A 24,138-nucleotide genomic window follows, 5' to 3' on the forward strand; every position below is an offset into this window, starting at 1 on the left:
TGAACATATCATCGACACATCTTTTGCACAGAGTTGTTGAGATACATTAGTACAAGTCGCAAATGAAAAATTCCAGCATCAGGAAATCCCTTCACCTGAGAGGGGCTGATTTTTTTTTTTCCTGAGACAAAAGGAAAAAAAAAGTTGATAAGGGAGTTTTTCAGTACAGTCATACTTCTTTCGGCCATTCCCCCCAAAGACCATGGCGTGTTCTGCACACAAAATACAACAGACAATCTGGCTCTAATAAACATTTTCTGTATACCATCTTTTATTTTAGAAATCAGATGACTGATACATAATGTGAGATTTGAGTTGGAGTGCGGTCGTGACTTACACATCAGACCTATTTTGATTTAGGGATAATGGTATATATTTGTTATCCTTTCACTAAAATACCTCAGTCCCCAACGAGAATGTATGTTAGTCGAGGCATCCTTTTAAAAGACATTATTTTCATGCTCATAAGATGGAAAGGGAAATAAAAAAGGAGTCCCGAAATAGGTGCATTTAATTCTCCCCAATTTAAATTTAAGTGGTACATCTTTAAGGCAATAACAATATTCCTTTTCTTCCCCCATCAGGAACGCTTCCATCAATGGATTTCTTTAATGTTGATGGTGGTTGGTGCAGTTTGAGGGGCTCTGTAGTTAGTCAGAAAATGCTTCAATAGAATGACCTACCAGATGGGCCCCATAACAAAGCACGGAGGCATCAAACCACCACAGACATTTGGTGCTTAGAATAATAAAAAGACTATAAAATTAGATTAGTTGAGTCTAATTTGGAATTGGTATATTCCCCATGCACCCTCGCTGCTCTTGGGCAGATAAAGCCTTGAGATTTAGCACTGTGTCAGAGCGGAAGACTGCAACTTCCAGTAAAGGGAGACGAGGGAGAGGGAGAGAGGGAAAAAAGCATTCTGGGAGGTCGCGGAGGGCAGAGCAGTGACCTCCAATGATTTACAGGCCTTTAGCTTAATGAAATTGTTTCAGTGACATGACGGTAAGAGCTCGTAATGGATTGGATGCCCTAATGTAATGAAATTACTCCCTTCTGCCTAAAAAAAAAAAAAAAAAAAATGCGCAATTAATATTTACTGAGACCTGACAGCCTTTGGTGCGCTCGTCTGTGTAGTTCTCTCAGACAGTCAGAGAGCAGAGACGGAGCAGCGTGGCAGACAGCCTGGCTCTGCACGAGCTCCTGGCGGGGACGAGCAGAGCCTGCCAGGGGTGGAGGGACAGGCGCTTGGGTGGCCGGGGATACCCAGCCCGGGCCGCCCGGCTCCTCGGCGCTGCCCCCACTCAGCCTTCATGCCCTCCCCTTGCTTTTCCACAGGCAACTGGACAACAACCACATCAGCTGCATTGAAGATGGAGCCTTCCGAGCGCTGCGCGATTTGGAGATCCTGTGAGTTGATTCTGCGACCGTTGCCTTGTGTGCGTGTGCGTGTGTGTGTCCGTGTGAGGAGGAGAGAGGGGGAGTGTGTGTGCAGGGGGGTCCATGTGGATTGCATTTCTGTGTCTTCTGCTGCAGTGCTATTAAAATTGGGAACTGGGAGATCCCTCTGGCTCACCTTGGCCAAAGTGTTTGCAGGCAGCAAAGTGTGATTTCTCACCTCCCACAAACTGGGGTTCCTGCTAATTAAGTCTCAATTGAGTCCTTTCTCCCCCGGTGCTCCAGCGGTATTTGTTGCCGGGTGGAACAGATGGACTGGAATAGCCCCCCAGCGCCTGCCAGAGCGTTCAGGGAGAGTGTGTTTGAGTGTGGGCATGGGAAAAGACAGGTTACAGGTCTGGGAGATGCGAGAGGGGCTAGCACCAAGGGATCAGTTGAAATCACCCAGAATCACAAAGGGACCTTGGCATGGGGCTTGGGGGGGGGATGCCAAACAGCCTGGTAAAGTCTAGTCATTGCCATTGCTCCTGGGATCTTGCCTCGGGTTTAAATGCAAACTTTAAGCAGTAGCCTTAAAGTGGCAGGGTGGGAGAAAGATGAGAGGAGGTGGGATCCCACCCTATATACCTTGTGTAGCTGCCTTTCTGTGTCCTGGATTTTCCAGTGAGTCTATCCTGACTTCCAGGGGTGTGTTGGGGGTGGAATTCAGCTAGGAATCATCTTGCGGTCAAACTAAAGTTGAATTGTGTAAGAAAACATTTTGATTGTTGTCACCCAAAGTGACACTTCCAGCTGTCCCTGATTTGGAGAAACCTAGAAAGGAAGGCAATAGAGCCTAGTAGAACTTGTATCAGGAGATCTGTGGTTCAGTCCCGACTCAGCCCCTAATTGGCTGTGTGACCTTGGGCAAGTCCCTTCCACACTCAGAGTCTCACTTTTCCCATTTGGAAAATGAAGGGTTTGCTCCTATACCTTGGGAATGACTTCCCCTTTCCAAATTTTATAATTGCTTGGTTCTAAAAATAATTCTGATGGTACAATTCTATCCAGTGAGTGATAGGGTAGGATTTGTTGAGCATGATCTGAAGAAAAAAAAAAAAAAAAAACACCTAGTCACTAGGTTACATATCTCTGACTTCTAAAGGAATGAATAAATGTCAGATGAATGAATGAATGAATGAATATATAAAAATGTCCCTTTCTACCTTCCCTTTCACCTGGCCCCGCAGACAGTGGGCACGGGTTGGAGAAAGCCTCTCCACGTTGTGCAAGAGGAAGGTGATTCCAAGAGGAATCACGGGAAAGAAAAGGGGATGCTGATGCTGCAAGGTGCCGGAAATCTGATGAAAACCGCGAATTCCCAGGACAGAAACGGCAGGACCCATAGCCAGGGAGGTCAGGTTGTCAGTCCTAAGATGGATGGTGGCTCCTCACGCAAACTCTGACCCCAGAACCGGCAACAAATGCACGTCTGCTAGGGAATGCCAGCCCATTCGGTGACTTAGGACTTCCCTGATCAGGAGACTGGGGCTGAGAAGGGTAGGCGCAGTTTTCCTAGCCTGCAAAAAAAGCATTTCTAGAGAGGGCTGCTAAGAGCATGTCACCCTTTTCTTCAGGAGGATGAGAAAATTCCTTGGGAAGAGACCAGGAAATGGAAATCACCAGCTGCCACAAAACAGCTGTGACAACCTGACAGCCCGCATGTTAGCTCTCTGTACTAGGAGTGGTGGTGCCTTGTCTCACCAGGAAGGCTGTGTGGGGGAGAGGATGGGGCTGTACAGTCAGACACACCTGGGCACAGTGGGACTTTGGCCAAGCTACACAACCTCTCTGAGTTTGTTCCCTCAACTCTAAGAAGAGGTGGCTTCTGTCCCTTCCATTCCCCTAACTTTCTCCCCATCATGCCCTCATCCCCATCAAACCCCGGAACTGGGCTGCTCTTCTCTACCCCAGTGTTTGCTGTTTTTAAAATGTTGGTATATTATAGCATGTTGGTACCCCAGGTTTCTCAAACTTGAAGCTTAAAAGCCTATCGTGGGGGGAAAAAAGTAGTTCTCATTCCCTATTATTACAAAGAGACCACAGGATCTGATTAGTTTATCTTCTCAATTCCAAACAAAGCCAGATCAATAGCTTTGTTTTAAAGACACTTTCATTTGGCTTCACATGGCTAAGTACTTAAAATTAATCATAATCATTTATTCCATGGGTTTTTAATTTCCAGCCGAGGCACACAGCTTTGGAGCCATCTATCTTAATGGTGAGCCATTCTGAAATTGGCTGGAGCCGACATCTCCATTTAAAGAATCTCCCCCCCCCCACCCCCAGACCTTCCAAATCTCATCTGCACATTGACATTTTATAACAATTCTCTGTAATCACAACTTGGGAACCGTAAAGAATCTTGACAATGAAATAATAAATAAGAACTAAGTGAAGGCATCATATATTAACTTAATAAGTTCCTGAGAGAGAGAGGTTCAAAACACACTCTCCCCAGAAAGGTCATCTTTAAGTATCTAAAGCTTTAAAAGTCTGCAAATTAAGAAGACAAAATAGAGTATTACAGGTGTGTTTTCTCTCTGACATTAGGCAGACGAAATAAAAAACAAGGAAGGACTCATGATTACCCCCATGGAAAGCTCACTCGAAATTAACTTAAGGGAAGTTTGTGCACATCAACTACTAGTGGAAATATTTCACATGGAATCCCCCTGTTCCATTTTTTTCTGTGGACGGAACTGCTGTAAAACTTCTTCCCATCCAGGCTGAGGTTGGTCCCGCAGGACACACAGTGGAAATTGAGGAGGGGAGCCTTTGAGAGCCTCTGGTGGTAGAGAGAGAGGAATGGGTACCGGGCTGGAAAAGGCTATGACATCTGCTCACTTCGTCCTCATTTTTGGCTCCTGCCCAGTGGGGGATGTCTAGCATAGAATATGGTGAACAAAGGAAAAGAGCCACCACCCTCCTCCCCTTCCCAGAGAGCCAGAAAAGGGACTCAGAGAAAAAGCGTACTGTGGGTGAAATTCTTCAAGGCCCCGGGGCCACCGCAGGGGGAGGATCATGGCGCAGAGGATATTGCCTTTGTCACATCTGTTGTGCAGTTACCCGTGCCCAACAGTGGATATGGTGCTCTTAATACCTTCTCCCCCTGCATCCTCACAGCCCTCCTCCTGCAAAAGACCCATCTCAAAGAAGCCAGGTAACTGCTTAACTAGTACGCAGCAGAGCCTGTGTGATTAACCATTCTACCAAGCTGCCTTCCCGATCCGTGTTGCCAAGGCTCTCGTGGCGTTGGCTCCCCAGGAGCATGGCCAACGGGTGCCACAGAGTGGTGGGAACTGGCCCCCGAGAGATGGGCTAGGTGAATCACAGTCCTGCCCAGGAGAATGTTGGAGCCTCCCACATGCTTCTGAAATTGTCATTTCCTTTACCCAGCTAGTGGGTCCCCACAAAGTTGAAGGTATATCAGACTTGTTGGGGAAAGAAAATAGTCCTGCTTTTTCACTGAGTTACATTCTAGTCCCAGAGACGATTTATTCTCGCTTCTAGACATCACCAGTTGACTCTGTCATTCAGTGGTTTGGGGGCTCCGTTCTTCAGACCTTCCCACAATCCAGCCCCAGCTTTCTGTATAGCCTTAAGGTTCTTAACTGAGAGTTTCTATGACTCACATGGCCTGTTGCCCAAATCTCTGGCCTTTCATTTCCACCTGTTCTATACATTTGGTGATTCACATACTTGGTTTCCTCCAAGTTGGGCTTATACTGCAGTCGAATATGCCAAGACTGCATTTCTGACCCTGTGTGGTCAGGAATCATTCGTCGTGGTGCTCTGCGCTGGTCTCCTGGCTAGTTAGGTTGAGGACCGCCAGGCACTTTGCCAGTTATACCAGTCACCTCCCTGCCCAAATGCTGTCCTGGGTCAGAAATGTGTTTAATGAAAAAAAAAAATTGAGTGTGGACAAATGAAACAAAAATGAGAAAACCTAGCTAATAAAATAATTTTTTCAATAGTACTGCAGGGGAGGAAAAAGATTTTCAGACATTGTCTCCTGACAACATGTAGCAAATCAGAAGTTCAGTAGACACGCTGCCAAAAATGCCAAGCGAAAGATGTCAGGAGCATAGCCTGAAAATGCTCACATATTCCAGCGAGTAGCCTGCCCTTGATAAAGAACTGGTGCCAGCTAAATTGCATGCAGGTCCAACACGTCTGCAGATAACCAGCATGTGTTGTTTTGAAGGTCTCCCTCCATTTATGTCACTTGCCCATTTTGGAAATTCACTGACATTATTATAGGCTGGGCCTGTAAGGACCTTAGTTTCCAGAATGACCTCTTATTTTGAGATAAGGCACAGAGAGATTGAGAAGTGGCAAGAGTGAGGCCCAGGCCAAGTAACATTTTGTACCCGGGTACCCCACGTCCCTCACCCTTGTCCAGGCTCTGGCTTAGAGATTTGCCAAGGGAAACAGCAAGTTGGCAGCATCAAGGGGACTAGAACCTGGGTCTGCTGACCCCTAATCCCATGTTCTTTGCCCACATTGGACACCTTTATGCAACTAGGCTGTCTAGAAAAGTAACCCTTGGTAAGACCTGGGATCCCAAGCACAGCTGTCCTTTCAAAGTCATTATTACGTGTTTTATTTAGGAGATTTGGGGAGGAGGGCAAACTTGAGTACGTGACAGAATCAAGGAATGATCCTGCTTTCTGCTCTCTTGAAACCAGACGTTGCAAACTAGATAGACCCCAGACTATGTTGCACCCACAGATGAGTTTTTTTCAATCCTATTATTTTTTTAATTGAAATTAGCATCTCATATTTTAAAATTATAAAAGTTTTCCTAAAAGTACAGATGCCCAGCTTTGGGTTTCTGGTAAGCCAGAAGCATTGGCAGCCCTGGGCTGCATTTCTGCATTGTGGCAGTCAGTTGCGGCTAAGGAGCTCATTCCCTCCTTAGCTGGGGTGCATAGACTCTACTTTCCCACCGACCTCCATTCATCTCAGCTACCTGCCAGCCCAGGTGGCCCCTGCTGTAATCCACCCAAGAAGCAAGGACACACTGTGTGTGCCAGCATGGTGCCAGGCGCCAGAGACAGGAAAGCTTTAGAAGAGCAGATTTTCTGACAGATCAAACTCTAGAGGCCAGAGCTTACCAGAGTTGTTGAATGGACATGTATAAGCAGAACCAAGTGACGTAGAGCCCAGGACTCCCAAACTGAGCAAAGACACCACAGAAGCAAGCAGGAACCTTGTGCCGCATCTTCCAGAAAGCTCTTCTCATGAGTTGAACTAGCCTCCAAATTCCCTTTGATTTTAAAGCACTTGTCATTGGGTCTATGCAATTGATGAGAAATGAGATAAACACCCCCCACCCAGTTTCATGTTCCCTGGACCCCTTCATCACCCCATGTACTGAGCTCCTTCTTAGCCCACATTTAGAGAAGAGCAACTCAAGAGTTAAAGCAGTGGTGGGTGGGAATTGACCAGACTTCTCAGGTAGATATTCAACCACATCCAGGCAGGTATAACATGGCCTGACCCCAAACCCCACTTGTAGACACAGAAAAATGGAGAAGAAAGTCCTTTGCTGGTGTAAGAAGGAGGCAGGGACAAGAAATTAATAGTCCTAATACCCAGATCAAGGTGTGGTCACTCCTGTAGCATGGGGTGTTTGTCCCGGCTAAAGGGTGCTGAACATTGGGTGTAAGGACATTCATAGACCTTGTCGGCCCAGTACAGAAAACCCAGAGCTTTATACAAATGGAGAACTATCCTCCACTTCAACTGAGCTTCCTCTAAATATGGAACTAGATGCTCTGATTAACAAATAATAATATTATTTTTTAAGATTTTATTTATTTATTTGACAGAGAGAGACACAGCCAGTGAGAGAGGGAACACAAGCAGGGGAGTGGGAGAGGAATAAGCAGGCTCCCAGCGGAGGAGCCTGATGTGGGGCTCGATCCCAGAACGCTGGGATCACGCCCTGAGCCGAAGGCAGACGCTTAACAACTGAGCCACCCAGGTGCCCCAACAAATAGTTATTAATAGCATATAATACAATGGTTTTTTTTTTTTAAGATTTTATTTATTCAACAGAGATAGAGACAGCCAGCGAGAGAGGGAACACAAGCAGGGGGAGTGGGAGAGGAAGAAGCAGGCTCATAGCAGAGGAGCCTGACGTGGGGCTCGATCCCATAACGCCGGGATCACGCCCTGAGCCGAAGGCAGACGCTTTAACCGCTGTGCCACCCAGGCGCCCCTATAATACAATGGTTTTATAACAATTATTAGTATAGTCACTATAGATACTATAACTACTGTTACAGCCTCCGTTTCTTGGTGTCTGCTCTATTCCGGGGACTATGACAGACTAGAATGCAGCGTTTTATGTAAATCGTCACCACAACCTTACAAAGTAGAAACTCTTAATCTCATTTTTCTAATGAGGAAACTGGGGCTCAGAGAAGCTAAATGACTCCCCCAAAGTGCCCCTGGCAAGTACCTGGGCCTTCTCTTCAAGTCGCAAATCCAGCTCTGCCTGGTATTTGAGCCCCTGCACTTCATTGCTCTGCTACAAAAACTTAAAATTAAAAAATGCATTCTGGAGCGCACATACCAGAGAAACAATTATATGCATTAGTAAGATTACCGGCTGTTACAAATGCCCACAATGATTCAGGAATGATCGTTCTTCTTTTGGAAGAGTTGACCCACAGGGTGCTCAGATCCAAACCTATGACCTCAGCTTAATCAGCATTACATCCAATTCCACAGAACCACCCCAGACCTGGAGGTATAAGGCCACAGTTGCCCTTGGGGGTGTTAGAGTCCTCCCATAGGACTGGCTGCCAGTCCAGCTTCACCAAACTGGGTGGTTTGGCGTTCATTTCCTCTTTGAAAAATAGAAATAATAATACCAACCCCTTAGGCTAGTATGTGGATTAAAGGAGGTACCATAGGTGTAGGTCTAGCAAATAGCAGACACCCAACCAGAAGCCTCGCTCCAACTGAAGTTGAAGGACACGCCTCTACTGTTTCACTGCCTTATTCCCAGAACCTCACACGAACCTGAAACAAAGCAGGTAGTCATTTAAAGTGCATGGAACTGGGGCACCCGGGTGGCTCAGTCAGTTAAGCATCTGCCTTCAGCTCAGGTCATGATCTCAGAGTCTTGAGATCAAGCCCCAGGTTGGGCTCCCCACTCAGCAGGCAGTCTTCTTCTCCCTCTGCCCCTCCCGACCCCTCCTTTCTCCCCCCCAGGCTCGGACTCTCTCTCTCCCTCTCTCTCAAATAAATAAACTCTTTTTTAAAAATAAATAAATGAAGTACATGGAACCAAATTCAGTTGAAATTAACCAAATGGAAACCTACTCCACCCCAGTCTCCAGTCTCTTTGTGAAGTTTCAGTCCTGAATAGAACTAAGATTGTGATTGCCCCAAAATTATTTTAAATAATGGTGTAGTATTTTACTGAAACAGCACATTTCTCACGTTACCTTTGTTTTTTTTTTTATTCCTCCAGCTAAATGACGATATTTTTTTTATTACCTATGAACAAAATTAGAGCCATAGTGAAAAGTGGTGTTTTCTAACAGACAAGACTCATTTTCATTTATTTACAAGGTGTTTCACCTGGGTTTCTCTGGGAGATGAAAACATTTGTTTCAACAGAATTTGGAATCAGGGTATTTAGTCACGACATAGTTTTGAATATAGAACTGTCACTGCCTAATGAAAGTCTTAAAATATTTCCAGAATATGATTTTTTTTGGTACTGTGCTACAAATTGTGATTTTTTTTCAGGCAATCAGAATTAAAATTACACTTTGTGGAGGGTACCAGTAACTTCCATTCAGCCCCCAGAACCCTAGGAAAGGAACTAGGTTTTCTATAAATGCTCTCATGGGTCATACAACACACACCCCTCCGTCATAGTCACCCAGCCTCAAGGCTCAGTCATAGCCATGTTCTTAAAATGGCTAGCTTGATTTTGAGAACATCCCCTTAAGGAAAAAGTGAAACTTCCTTTGAAATATAGGATAATTTTTTTCCATTAAAATAAGCAGCACTTTAACAGTTCAAGTAGCTAGAATTGGTATGGGGGAAGGTATTCCAATGGTTCCCATTTGGTTGCACTTTCTTGTTAATTGAAGTCCTGTTTAGTCTCTGAATTGAAAATGCGTTGGTGTGCAGTCCTGGGTGAAGAGGTATGGTGAAGGTCGTTGAACTGTTCTTGAGCAGAGGATCTGTGAATCAGTAGGACTCCCATCATCAACTTCTCTTGTGGGCAGCACTTAGGTGGAATCAGGTCATGGAAGTCTTACTGTTCACAGGGGCCACAGACTCCAGCCACCAGGTCCCTAGGCTGAAATTCTGGCTTGACAAACTAGGTTTGCTTTGTCCCACCTACGACAAACCAGAAAAATAATCTAATCTTTGAAAAAAAGGTTCCAGAGCGTTTCTTCTTGGGGGCAAGATGAGGCCAGTAGGGAAATACCACAAAGCTACCAAATGCACACAGGGGTCAGTTCACTCCCAAAATGGAGCTCCTACACCAGTTTGCAAGTGCACTCCTATGCCGATGGTCAGCCTCTATCCTTTCTCTGTCCCCTGGCAGCAAGCAATGGCTTCAGCGACCAGTATTTGAGCATGTTCAGGGAGTATCTTGCCCTTGTTCAGCTCTCATCTCATGGCTCTCAAGGGTCTCCAGGCCAGGGAGCCGTGACTCCTTGAAGAGCCGAACCTGCCCCTTGCTCAACCTCCACTTCCATCCAAGATGCAGAATATCGTTTGGCTCGGCTCACCTGTGGCCAAGAGTCCATTACTCTGCAGAACTGTATCCTGAAAGTCAAGGTCCTCGGAACTCAAGCAGGAAATTGACCCCTTCCTGCTAGCTGGCTCTGTAGAGGGGAGGATGGCATGGGGAAGACATGGAGACGCGGTTCTGGGGAGAATCAGAACATCATCGTTCCCTTTCTTAGCTTCCATTTCCTATCTGCGAAGGGGCTTAGAAGCAAGGGATCACCGGTGAGGCGGAAGGACGGAGGGAATCTGACTCTGTTTCTCCAACAGCATATTTGGACTTACAGAAGCTCTAGAGTGCCCATTCCCATTTGACTTAAAACTAAATCAGAGCACCCCAACTATTGGCCCATCGTTATTGAAAACTTCAGATATGGAGTTTAATGTTTTTTAATTGTTTTAGTTTTTACAGTGTTTTTTAAAAAGTTAGAATTAGTTGCCAATGTTTGAAACGCAGGTGATTTTAAAGTATATAATTTCAACTTCCCCGGAGTATCTGGAAGCTGTGGCAATCTGGGCACGCATGTGCCTCCAAATGTCTAGAGCAGCGCTGTCTCATAGGACATTGTGTGATGCAGGAAATGCTTCTCATCTGTTCAATCCAGTATGACAGCCACTAACCACAGTGTGACTCTTGAGCACTTGAAGCGTGGTTCATACAACCGAGGAACCAAACTTTTATTTAATTGTAATTGATCTAAATTGAAATCACTGCCTTTAGCTCACGGCTACCTTATTGGACATCACAGGTTTAGAGCTGAGTGGGGAGTACCGCATTTGGACAGGAATGGCCCTCTGCGAATCTCCACAGCTCACACCAGGCCTGCTTTCCTGCTTGCTTTGTTCCAAACCACTGGGGCCCTTTCACATTCATTAAGACGCGCATTTAAACAATGTATTTTGTGAAGTTAAATGCTTTGAGGTATCTGCCACTCCCCTCACCCTCCACTCTTCCCTTTCTCTTTCTGAATTTAACTATTTGAATCTTGCACCTGCAAGAGACCCATTTTTATTAAAACCCAGGAGTATGATTATTAAAACCGTCTCCCCTCAAGTGAAACCCTCTCTCTGTGAGAATTAGTTTCCTGATCCCAATTATTCACTTCTTTCAGCCTTGCAGATCACTTCCGCAAAGTCAACTGGGTAGGAAATCACTCCCATGTCTGGACCCGTCCCTTCTCTATACGTAAGCTAGAGATGCTAGACAGCTAGTTAGGGAAGCAAGCCCATTAACCCCACAGAAGCTGAAGCTTTATTTTCATAAAGAGAAAAAGGAAATGACCTGACCCTGCAAAACTTTTCAAATGCAGTGGGGTTAGTTGTGATTTTCAGTTTGGCCAGATGTCCTATCTTTATAATAATCTAGACATCCACCACCCTTTCCACCGCTGTCTGGAAAACTATTCCCATTCCAGAATTGCCACTTTAGAGCCAGCACCAACCCAGTGGGAATGAGAGAGTATAAGTAGCCTGGAAAGACCCTAGAGGTCAACCAGTCCCACCACTTCATTTTAAGAGAAAGGAACTCCCCCAGAAGGTTGAGTGACTTACACATACCCATAGAAAAATTTCACAGAAGAACCAAGCCAGAAAACAGGTCCATTGACTCTATCCGGTGCTCTGTATTGCCGTATACCTTTCCCCTGTATTAGCAGAAGGGAAACAAACAATAGTGAAGACAGCCTCTATGCCCCATCCAGCCCATCATCTCTTAATCTCTAGCATTTTTCCAGAAAGAACAGCATAGGTTCAGTAGCCCAAGTAAACTGTGTCTAGCTCCCTGAGAGAGCCCCTCTCTTGCAAATATCAGAGGGTAGACCTGGACCTTGCCAGCATCTCAGTCCAGGAACAGAGCCTCATGCACCCTGTGGCTCAGTTCTGAACTGTACATAAGGAATAACTTGCAAGTTTAGCCACAGGGCTGATGCACAGTGTGTGGAAAGCTGGCAAGAGCATGCCTGCCTGGTGGGACCCAGCCTTACCCTTAGAATCTTTCTCAAGATTCTTTGTCTCCAGGTAATGATAGTTGGGGAGGGCGGAGGCGGGGGGACTTGAACAATTTTCTATCATTTAAGATAGTTCATTTGAATAGTAGTTTCCTGGTGGCTGCCTTCCCAGAGATGCAGTATGGAAGGAAGATGCCAACCACATTTCACCATTAACATACTTTGGTTTTATATATACATACATACATATGTATATACACACATACATATATATATAGCTCAATTTTTATATATAGACATATCTCAAAGTGTGTTATATATGTGATATGTTGAATATACATACTTGATATATATGTGATACATATGTGATAGATATGATTCAAATTGTTAAATTGATCTTTTTGGTTCAGAGATTAAAAACTGGCATCTGCAAGCCAAATCCAAGTTATTTTTCGTTTGTAACTTTTGTTCCTTAAAATGATTTAATCATCAATATTAAAAAACCAGGAGACTTCACATAAAAATTCTAGATGTCTGGCTTTCTCTTAAAAAAAGCAAAAATGAACAACGGGCAGCAGGTGCACCCACATTCCAGCATAGCAACAGGCCTTTGAAATGAGAAGTGACGATCCCAGGTGGCAGACCTGGGTTTACTACGGACCCCATGCAACCCGCTTACTCAGGTGTAAAACCTGGCTTCTGCAGGCAATTGAGTTTGTACTCCTGGATCAGCCCAGGCGCTGTTCAGAGTAGAAATTTATTTTTATGAAAAGATGCCAAAAGCATGACCCTTCATATCCTGAAACTCATCCACCCATGTGGTAAATATTTATTGAGTTGTCCTATGTGCCAAACACTGGGCAAGGCCCTGCCTATACAACAGGGTGCAAAACTGGCATGTCCTCTGTTCTCTCTTAGTATATACGTTAGTGGACTTTGAAAAACTTCCCCTTTCTTCCTCTCTTATGAGCTGAAACGCAGCTGAGGGGGAAATTGTCCTTTGCCCCCCCACCTTGACTGCACACTCACCTGTTCAGTTATGTAAGTTGGAGGTCATTCTTCCATCCTCAGCCCACTGCAGACATCTTGGCAAGCTGGCAACTTCCTGATTTCTAAATAATGTAGTAGACAAGATTGATCGTCCAGGTTCCCAGCCCATGGATGACGAAACAAAATCGGGAGAGGCCACTCATTCATGTTGTCGTTGAAGGTACATTTTACAATTAAATTGGTCATTGGGAGGCAGTTGAATCATTCTGAATCACCACCAGGCAGTGTCTGTGATGATCTCAAAAAATGAGTAAGGAGTTCTTCAGAATCAAGGGACCTAAAACCCTGGAGCTTTAGGAATACCTACCCTACCGGGCAACTGGCTGAGCAATGGCAGGACTTGAAGATTCATCTTTCTCTTTTGATCTCCCACTTTCTACATTTATTTTGGAGACATCTTTTTTTTTTTCCTTTTAACACCGAGGCTCTGCTGGGTAGAAGGAGATGAGATTCTGCCTGTCACAATATGAATATATAATGAAGGGAGAACCAAAGACAAGCCCTTTTGTTAAGGAATCCGTATCATCAAAGACTCAAATTGGCAGCTGATTGTTTTTATTTATTTCTGTAGGTTTTACATGACACCTGGAGACCATTTAAAATGTTACTTGGCGGTGAGAGCTCTGTGTTTAAAAATAACGCTCACCCAGAGCCAAATCACTTTAGAGTCGGGTACAAATATTGAGACAAAAACCCCAGCTGTTATTGCTTTGGCTGCTAATTTGAGGTGTCAAATGAGAGCTCGCCTGCTATACGTCAGTGAATAAGGCCCCTTGTGAGATCATTATGTTTTCTAACAGTTGAGAGTAATGGACTAATCAGTGCAGCATCAGTTGGTTTCATTATATGCCCACACAATGGTTATGAGCTTTAATTTAAACGGTCCGCAGGGAGATCAAGGAAATCAGTAAGAGCTGGCACCCAGGATAGTCTCGGGGAGCAGGTAATGTGCGAGAGGTGGCTTCCCACCCTCCTTTCTCCTCTCTCCCTCCGTCCTTCTCATTCTCCTGCCCCATCTGCCCTCAGGGACTGACTACCTGCTCCAGGCAGCCCAAAGATGAGCTTTGCTTATTAGGAAGCAGATCTGTTTTCTTGGTTCTGCGGGGTATGCTTAAAAATTCCAACCAACCGACCCAACAGTAAGGGCAGCTTCTGGCAACACTTAGACTCGTTTAGGCAAACCTTGACCTCAGAAGGCTCTGAGACCGAATCGCCCGCTCACCCGTGTAGCCTCACCCACCGCCCTCGCTCTCCGTGCTGAGCTCTCTGTTGTGTGGACACGAGGGGGGTCAGGTGATGCTACCACTGCCTTTGAGCAGCCTTGGCGGTGAGACAAACACCATCGTCCCCGACCACGTGGAAGTCTGGGAGGGCTGAGAGTAGTGCTGGCCTCTAGGACTCAGCTCGGCCTTGGGGAAGACATGGAAATTGGACAGCCAGCATCTGTCAGATAATCCTGTCAGAGACAGTTTTGGGGAATGGTAAAAAATACAGGCCCTGGTATCCCGCCTCCCTATATTTGAACATGGGCTCCATGACTTTACAGCTGTGATCGGAGCAGATCTTTCGAGGCTCCAAAATGGAAAGGTCTACCTCAGGATTGCTGGGAGCATTAAATGAGATCATGTGTGAAAAGTGCTCAGCCCGGTGCCAGTACATAGCGAATCCTTAATAATTAGTGTCAGTGTTGTTACTGCTCTTACTGACATCTTTACTGGAAGATCTTGGCAAGCTCACCTCAAAGCAATATACTTTACTAGTCTCGCTGATTAGAAGGCAGAGAGTTCATGGCGGAACCTATAACATTCAGTTTAGATTTTCTCAAAGGATGCATCATTGTACATTCTTCCTGATTCCTGGAATTTCCTAGAGCTTCCAGCCAAAGCGGAACATCGTGCCGCTGGGTGATAGGAGGGGAGCTTCCTCCAGAAATGACAGAGCCATTGAGTTGGGGAGAGATTTGGGGTTGGGAGAAAGACTTGGGGATGCCTCCCTTAACCCCAGTGGGCATTTGGTGTGTGCAGCCACATCCACAAAGAGACATCACCTACACACATTATAATGGACTGAGCCAGCCAACGCATTCATATTCCCAGGACCTAGGAGCATGTGGAAGGGCCTGGTCATCAGTAATAGGCCTTGATTCCTGGGGCCACGGTGGCTGTCAGTCAGCAGCCACCAAGCAAGACCAAGACAAGCCAGCCCTGCTTTGACATGCAGGCCAGAGAAGAGAGCAGACACCTAGAGCATCCTCGTTCTCATTCCTCTCTCCCTGTCCGAGCCAGCAAGAGGGAGAGGCGGCAGTGAGCCCCCAGCCCCTCCCTTTGAGGCCACAGCTGCCAGAATCCCCCCGTGCTTCTCACTCCCCAGACCAGCAGTTTAGATCCTTCCTGCAGGGTCCAGCCACAGTACTTGCTCTCAGCTGCTCCTCAGAGAATGCTGCCGCCTACTTTGGTCTGTGTCTGCCCCTGTGAATTCAATACAGGCCCTGTTGGAGAAGTTCCATCTTCGGGGCTTAGAGGGCTGGCCACTGGACGCTGGCATTTGTCAGTACCGGTCAGGGCACCTCCAAGCTCGTTCGAGAAAGACATTCTGCTGCCGTGGCTGCTGATGACTCACCAAGAGTCTCCTTCCTGGGGCGTGTTAAGGAGGGAACCACCTTATTTACCTACACGTGAGGAATGATCAACCTGCCTCGAGACAAGAGATGAACGGGCCCATCTTCCAAGAGGGCTTATCCGACCTGAGGAGTCTGGATGCCCACCTGCACGGAGGGGAAGCGGAGGGGCTCGAGGAGTGTCCCAGGAAGGCTGGCACGCTGGGAGTCTGCAGTGGCACTTACTGTGGATGCAATTATGTGATACATGCTCACAGATAATATTGCTGCATTAGAGCCAATTACATAGTGTTATGGACACACAACACGCAGATTACACCCAGAGCCAAGAAAGCACAGAGTGATAAAGCGATGGCCTAATCGGAGGAGACAGAGGGAAATGTCAGCCTTATTAAGGTTGCCAGGGTGGTGTGGCTGCAGCTGGACTTAGCTCCTCCAGACCAGAGATGGCTATCTTGAGGGCTGTGAGGGAGAGCCACACTTCACCACTCAGCAGAGAACAGCGGGGAGCCAGGGGCACATGCCAAGTTGGAGCTTTCCAGGGGCGATTGCAGCAGCCTACTTTGAGGGCAGTGCACTATTGCAGAACTTGGGCTTCTTTCTAAGCAGGGAAACACCATGCCCTCCACAGAAGAGACTGTCGGTCCCAGAGTCAGCAAGAAGGTAGCCGATAAACTGTCCTCTATACTTAGGTAAAGGCTCTACTCTTAGCTTTTTCTCTAGCTCAGTGGTTTTCAAACTTGAGCTTGCATGAGACTACTATGACGGGTCTGTTAAAACACACAAGACTGGGGCGCGCCTGGGTGGCACAGCGGTTAAGCGTCTGCCTTCGGCTCAGGGCGTGATCCCGGAGTTATGGGATCGAGCCCCACATCAGGCTCTTCTGCTATGAGCCTGCTTCTTCCTCTCCCATTCCCCCTGCTTGTGTTCCCTCTCTCACTGGCTGTCTCTATCTCTGTCGAATAAATAAATAAAATCTTTAAAAAAACAAAAACAAAAAAGAACACACAAGACTGGGACAGAGATGCTGCTTCAGTAGGTCTGAGTGGGGCCTGAAGATTCACACGTCTGACAAGTTCCCACACGATGCTGCAGGTCTGGGGACCACACTTGGAGAACCGCTACCCAAGTTCATTCCACACCCAACCCAAGGTGGATTCACCTGCCCTGTCCCTCGAACGAGGCCTTCTCTTTGGCTCTGATTTTTTCACAACATTGTATGTTCGGGAAGCAGGGGGACCCATCTTCCAGTTGGGACTGGGATGCGGGCCAGGAGTGTGGATTCCAGAGTTAGACCACCTGCGTTTGATTCCCAGCCCTACCAGTTACTACTTGGGCTTTCCTACCAGTGTTTTGAGAGCTTCTGACCTACTCCCCTCATCTTACCGAACAGTTAAGCCGCTTGCCCAGCACAGCACAGATAATTACTGACAAAGGCAAGACTGGAGCTTCCCAGTTCTACAGTAACCAGGATCGGCAAACATTTTCTATAAAAAGGCAGATGTCACTGTTTTAGGCTATGCCAGCCCTTTGGTCTCTGTCGTGTCTACTCGGCTGTTGTAACTCAGAAGCAGTAGCCATAGACAACACATGAATGGGTGGCTAAGACTTTATTTACAAAAACAGGCCGTATTGGATGGGATCTGACTTGTGGGCAGTAGTTTGTCATCCCCTGGAACAGACCCGTATGTGCACAACTTCCTCGTGCACTCTTCAGTACTGGAGAGCCCTTGTCTTGTCACAGTACCACGGTATTTAGCTGAGAACACAAGCACATTTGTTCAGGGTACTGAGGTTCTATTTGTGCTCCCCAGGAGCAATGAATTCCTTAGTGGCCCGGGGAAAAAGTTTAATACCCTCCCTCTGGTGCTCACCATTGAGAGAGAATGGGGTCCATTGGTAAAAGCAGCTTTGTCCACATGGATCATTTTAATATGGAAAATGATCCTTCTTCATTAAACATTTATGTTCTGATAATGACAAAACAGAAGAGTGATTGCACAGTATATAGGTCATCCTTAGTCTCAATATACAGTATAACAGGTAAGGGTTTTACACGGGAAGTAGGCAGACTGTCTTTAAACCTCACGGGGGGCGGGGGAACGGCCTTATTTCTAGTTTATACTGAAATGCCCATTTAGCTGCTTGCGATGGTGCAGAAGTTGGGGGGGGGGCGTGCAGAGTAGTTCTGAAGTCTTACAGAATTAATTTGACCCTGAGATTGATCTTGACACCTGATGGAAAATCTTGAATTGGGAGCATTTATTTGGAGAAAAACCTCCAACCTGGGTGACTTGGAGTAACCTGTATTTTCTCAAAGTAGTTCCCAAGAAGCAGAGCAGTGAGGTGGAAGCTAGACTGTGGAACTGGCAGAACTCCTCCAGGAGATGAGGTGGTGAGGTCCCCGCACCTTCATCTGGGCCAGCCATCCAGTGGCGGGTCATTGTCAGCCCCAACCGTTTACTTTCCTGTTGGTCCATTCTCAAGAAGTGTATAGAGCAAGCGACACTTGTGCAGTTCTGTCTAGCTCTGGGTGCCAGGGTGGACGTAACAGAGAGCATCCATGCTGGGGCAACAAACTGGCCCTGAAAACAGGAGGCAGTGGGTATGTTGGGAGAAATTGTGGTGTAAAGAGAGAACAGTGATTCCCGAACCCCCCAGGGGCTCATGTGCTACCCTGGGCATCCCTTCATAGCCTCAAGTCGCTCACCTATAAGATGGGGATAAGAATTCCAACCCCAGAGTTCTACAGATATCAAATGAGGTGAATGTGAAAGCATATTGTAAACCATAAAAGACTAAAGAAACACAGCTAGGCGTTCCTGAGTGTTGCGCGTGAGCCAGACCGTGTGCTCACAAGTGTGCTTTGTTTCAGGGCATGGTGGTGACTGGATAAGGCCCCTCTCTCCAAAAAAAAATGTCCACGTCCTCATCCCAGGAGCTCAGGAATGTTACCTTATCTGGCAAAAGGGACTTTGTAGATGTGACTAGATAAGGATCTGAGAGGGGCAGGTTATCCTGTATTATCTAGTTAGGCTCTAAATGCCCTCACAAGCCTCCTCATAACGGGGAGGGGGTCACAGTGGACAGTGGGAGATGTGACAATAGAATCAGGAGGTCGGAGTACTGCAGGAAGGGACCACAGGCTGAGGACAAGCAGCAAAGGACAATGAAACACTCTCCTCCTGATGCCTCCAGAAGAAACAAGGTCCTGTGAACCCACGTTAGACTTCTGACCTCCATATTGCGTTGCTTGAAGCCACAAAATTTTTAGTAATCTGTTTTTCTAGCAGGAGACAACCAATCCAGGGGTCATTCCTGGAGTCTGGCTTGCTTCCTCCATGAAATGGAGGTGATCACAAAAGCACCTATCTCATAGGGCATTGGCAGCAATTAAATGAGATGGTGCAAGTAAAGCCCTCAGCCCAGTGCCTGCCTGGCACACAATAAGCTCCCAGCTAATGTTGGCAGTTATTAGTATCATCGTATTAAATCGCCACTAAAGCTCTATGAGATTGGTGCTATTATTACCTCCGTGTTAAAGGGAGGAAACCTAATGAGATTAAGAGAACTTACTCATGGCTGCACCGGCTGTAAGTGGCAGAGCCAGAATCTGAACCAGGTCTCTGCCTTCCAGGCGCATGCTCCCCAACGCTGCTCCACTGTGTGCAGTTTATGACACCACCACCTCCATTGCAAGCCGGCTACTTAGAGGTGCAAGAACCAGGTAGAGCCCCGTACTCCAAGCGTAGGCACAAACCACCAAGACTGGAGAGTGAATAAATCTGGGTTTATCAGGGAAATAAAACCTGTAGCTGCCATGGAGATTGGCATCCGAGAGGTCAGCAGCCCTCTGTCATCCCCGGGCTGGCCAGCCCCACGCAGCAAATCAGGAAAGTCTGAATACTGTGTTTAGTCATTTTGGTTCTGGAATAATTGCTATTATCGTAAATGTTTTATAGCCCTCATTACAGCTCACATTTAAATATCAGTGTAGTAATACATTAATAAGTCATTGCTGCCGGACTACTGCCGGATGCAGTTACACTCGAGCCCTGCATATAACTGCACTGTGTATTCAGCTCAATTAGGGCTGCCTGTGAACTCAACCTGATGTGAGTGGCTGGGCATGCTTGGAAGGAAGACTCTTCTGCAAAGGCTTCTTGCTCTTTGCCTTTGAGAGAGAAAGGTGGTCAGATTTTCATCTGGTAGTGAGTCAACGACCCTAACAAGGTATCCGCAGTGTGGAGCCTAGAACTCTGGGACAGATAGAAAGGGAAACAAAGGCATCATTTCAGCCCCAGAGGCATTCCTCATCCGATTGAGGACTAGGGGGGCACAGTCCCCACACCCAGGAAGCTTCCTGCCAAGGAAGTGGAGTGATAGACTCTTCAGCCTTGTCAGAGGAGATATTCTGAAGGCTGCCTGGGTGTGGAGAGATAGGACGGGTTAACCCAAACTTCATACAAAAGAAAAGCCACACGAAACAGAACAGCTACGTGACTTCAATTTCATAAAATGCCAAGTGTCTGCACGGGAACGTTGGTCAAGTGTGGAGGAAGAAGAGGCAGGCAACACAGATGTGGTCTGTGCATTCCTCTTTACCATACCATGAGCCTAAAATGGCACCGGACGCGTGGAAAATATGGGAGGAAGTGGGGAGAATTATTAGGTTCTGTGTCTTTAAGTAAACGGATTTCCTTCTGGCCTTTTTAGCCAAACAAATGTTAAGTTGGCCCTGGGGAATTGCAGGGATAGCCTGGGATAAGGGGGTGTAGTCACTGGAATCCTAGTGCGGGGGGTGGGGGGGACGTAGGATCTGTGCAGGCCCCTTGGGTGCAGTGGGTATAGAGGCCACAATGCTAGATGAAGCTGTATTTCCACTACCATGTAGGTTGGGGTGGGGGGAAACAGGAATGACCAGGATGGAACTAGATTCTCTCCACCAATGTCAGTAAAATGGTAGCCTCCGTTTACTGAGTATGTACTGCACACAAAGCCTTTTACCAGCCTATGAGGTAGGTCCCATTACCTGCCTCTTTCTGCCAATGAAAAATCTGTGGTTGAGAGATGCTGATGATTTGCCCAAGATCGCACAACTAGGGTTTATAAGACTCAGTGTGAATCACGCATGGACCAGGTCATGGGGCTGCAGTAATGCACGGGATAGAAAATGTTGGCATTTTAAGAGAAAGGTAATGTATTCACCAAGAGCCAAGAACAAAAGAAGTCTGCTTAACCAAGGAAGGCTTCCAAAGAAAGGCTTCTTCCTGGGCCAGTGGGGGCCCATGGGAGGGTGAGAGGGGGTGAGCTAATGAGAACATACTTCCAGAATAAACTGTCCACATAGCCCCCTGTGTTAGGCAGTATGGGCAATAGGCAGAACAGGGAAATTGGAGCAAGATAGTGCTAGGTTCACATCCTGTCTCCCAAGCTCAGCAGCCAGGGGTCCCTGGGAGAATTCTGTCCCGTCTCTGGAGCTCTGCTTCCCCATCTGTAGCACGAGGATAATACCTACCTAGCAGGGATGTGTGTTCCTAACCAAAATGACACGTATCTGTTTTCTTCTCTCAAAAATGAGGACAGTTATATGTAACTGACACTGGTTGTGAGAGTTAGAGACGTCATAATGAGACGCTCAGCACATAGTAGGATTTCGGAAAGTGATATTATTGCTCCAGGTGGGTCCATGAGTACTGAGAGGGCAGCAGAGGGGAGGAAAGAGCTGCCTGAAAAAAAAAAAAGAATCAGGGATTCTCTTACCATCTGAAGATTGCCCCCTTGTCTCCAGCTGCCCCTTAGCTATTGACTTATGATCCTTTTGGCGGTCGCACCTGTTCCTCCCCCCACCTTCCAGAAACATCTTAATGCTACCCCCCCATGCTACTTCCTTGTTAACCATTTCCCTTTTCCTCTACCTTCACAGCACCCTCAACAACAACAACATTAGCCGCATCCTGGTCACGAGCTTCAACCACATGCCGAAGATTCGAACTCTGTGAGTAAAGGTCCCTGCTTCTGCCCCACCCTCTCCCTGTGTGCAGCCTCGCGTGCAGCGCTCTGACGGGCTAGTGAAGCCTGTTGTGCTGGCTCTGCACATGCGTCCTAGAGCAAACCCTGCCTCCTTCCACCACTGCCTAAGCGGTATCGGTGAGCCGCAGATGGGAGAGAGGCGTCACAGTGTCATCCACGGTTCTGAACCCCGATTCCACGGCGGACAGACTCATTTCTCTTTACCCTAGGACGGGGGAATTTGTGTGTTCCACCTTGATGGAAAGTTTATTAGTGTTACATTGTCACAGAACATAGACAACTGGGACATACTGATTCACTATTTTCCTGAGCTGATGTCACCTGCCACTGGCAATTCTATCATAGTGCCGTGGTCATGTTTTCCCCTCTGTGTCCCATGGAGGAGTGGGAGCCTTAGTCCCGCCCAAACCCAACACACTCCCCTGTTCCCTTGATGATATTCGGATAGAATGCAGGAACTTGTTCTTGACCTTTAATTTTGGGGTAGGCTCCAGCCTTTTCTGTGTACTCAGTAAGCAAATTTCTCCACAACACCCCACACAGAGAGCAGTCCGAGTGCCTTTATTACCTGGGGAGTTCCCTCTCCTCTCAACCAGAAAACCTTCTGTAAGTTCCTCTGCCAATGGACTCTGTTGGCAAAGGGGTTCGTATGGATGGTTTTCTTGTGTTGGTGGAACGTCATTGGTGTTTGCACTACAGTGGAAGTGGAGAGCCAGCCCCCAAGAGCTTTCAGCTAAAATACACATAGGGCCAAGGCAAAGGGCTGGAATTCCTGCTGTGCCCTTTGTCAGCTCTGGGACCTCTGTCCTCTCCTCTATAAATGGAGGCGGTGGGGAGGATCAGATGAGATGAGATGAGATCCGTGCAGTGCCCGGCACGGAGTAGAGGATAAATGATACTGACTGGTACTGTTATCGTCACTCTGTCCAGAAATCTGGACTGAAAGTTCCAAGCAACCAGCTAATCAGCGGCCCCTGAGCAGCAGGGAATCCACAGAGATTTTAAAATCCTTAGAACAGTGGTTCCTAAGTGTGGGTCCCTGGACAAGCAGCGTTAGCATCATGGAATAAGATTAGATCCATGGAATCAGAATCCGTGGGGGTGGGTTGTAGCAAGTCCCCCAGGAGATTCTGATGCTCATAACATCTGAGAAGGCCTGCATGAGTGAGAGAGTGACCTTGTCTTGGGGGCAGGGAAGGAAGCAAGACCAACGAAGCACTGTATAAAGAAACAGCGTGGATCTCCCTGAGCTGACCTGAGTTTAAAGGCGAGCTCTGACTGCCACTCACTCTGGACAAGTCTCTTCATCTCTCTGCCCTGCAAGGACAGTGAATTCGTAATGCTTGTCTCACAGTTGTGAGAGTGCGGTGAACTAGCAGGTAGAGGGCTGTGTCATGGTGCACACTCAACAGATACCAGTTACTGTGAGGAAGAATCTGGGTCCAGTGTCCGTCGTTGCTCCCCATTTCTCCCTTCAATCCCTCAGCTCATAGCATAATTCCATCAAGAAAATCCATCCTTTTCCTTCCCCTTTGAGATGGGATGGTGCCATAATGGACTTTTAAGGAGAAACCATGGGGTCTTAAGCCACGAATGATCTGCAGAGAGCATGCCCAGGGCTTCCGGCCAGGAAGCCAAAAGCAAACCCCCTGGTGCAGGGCCCGCATCTCCCCAGACAGGCTGGTTGAATAGAAGAAAAATGGCCCTCACCTGCACAAACCCGCAGCCCAGCTCCCATGGCTGCTCCTCCATGATTTTGCCTTCCCCTCTTATTCTCCATCTTGGAGCAGCAATAACAGAAGCTGTGCTGGGTCCACAGGATGGGGCCCGGCGGGGAGCTGGGTCTGGATCTCAGATACCTTGTTTGGCTGCCCCAGGTAGGAAAGAAGGATGGAAGAGTTTCTTCTCCTTGTTTCTGTTGTCATCCTTCCCTGTGGTCCTGAACACTCATCTGATGAGTTCAGATCAATCAATCAATCTCATCTGTTCTCCTTGCTCTGTGCCTGCTGCCACTTTCTCTTTAGTTTAATTTCAGAGACGGCTCTGTACAGAACTCCCCAGAGACTTGCACTGACTAATCCCCCTTCGCTGTAATTAAAGTGGGGGTGGGGGGAGACGGGTGCTGGGGGAGGGGGGAAGAGGAGAGAGGAAGGAAGTCATAAATGGGATTTCTAAAGGAAAGCTTTTATATTTAATTCAGAAAGCCACATTTTATAGAAAATGAACACTGCCCCTCTCTAAAAGGATTTGCTGGAAATTTAATTTAGCGCCTGTGGCTAAATG

At 47.1% G+C, this 24,138-nt stretch overlaps 1 protein-coding gene across 2 annotated transcripts in view; it reads left to right on the plus strand.

Annotated features, from left to right (window-relative positions):
* SLIT3 (slit guidance ligand 3) overlaps window positions 1–24,138 on the plus strand; it is a 598,007-nt gene that overhangs the window by 446,997 nt on the left and 126,872 nt on the right. For both annotated transcript variants that reach the window (XM_034656754.1, XM_034656755.1), the window contains 2 exons: window positions 1,339–1,410; window positions 21,749–21,820. In XM_034656754.1, coding sequence (XP_034512645.1) covers window positions 1,339–1,410; window positions 21,749–21,820 — 144 coding nt within the window. The remainder of the gene's footprint in view (window positions 1–1,338; window positions 1,411–21,748; window positions 21,821–24,138) is intronic.

Source organism: Ailuropoda melanoleuca, chromosome 3 (assembly GCF_002007445.2).
Source record: "Ailuropoda melanoleuca isolate Jingjing chromosome 3, ASM200744v2, whole genome shotgun sequence".
Taxonomy (NCBI): domain Eukaryota; kingdom Metazoa; phylum Chordata; class Mammalia; order Carnivora; family Ursidae; genus Ailuropoda; species Ailuropoda melanoleuca.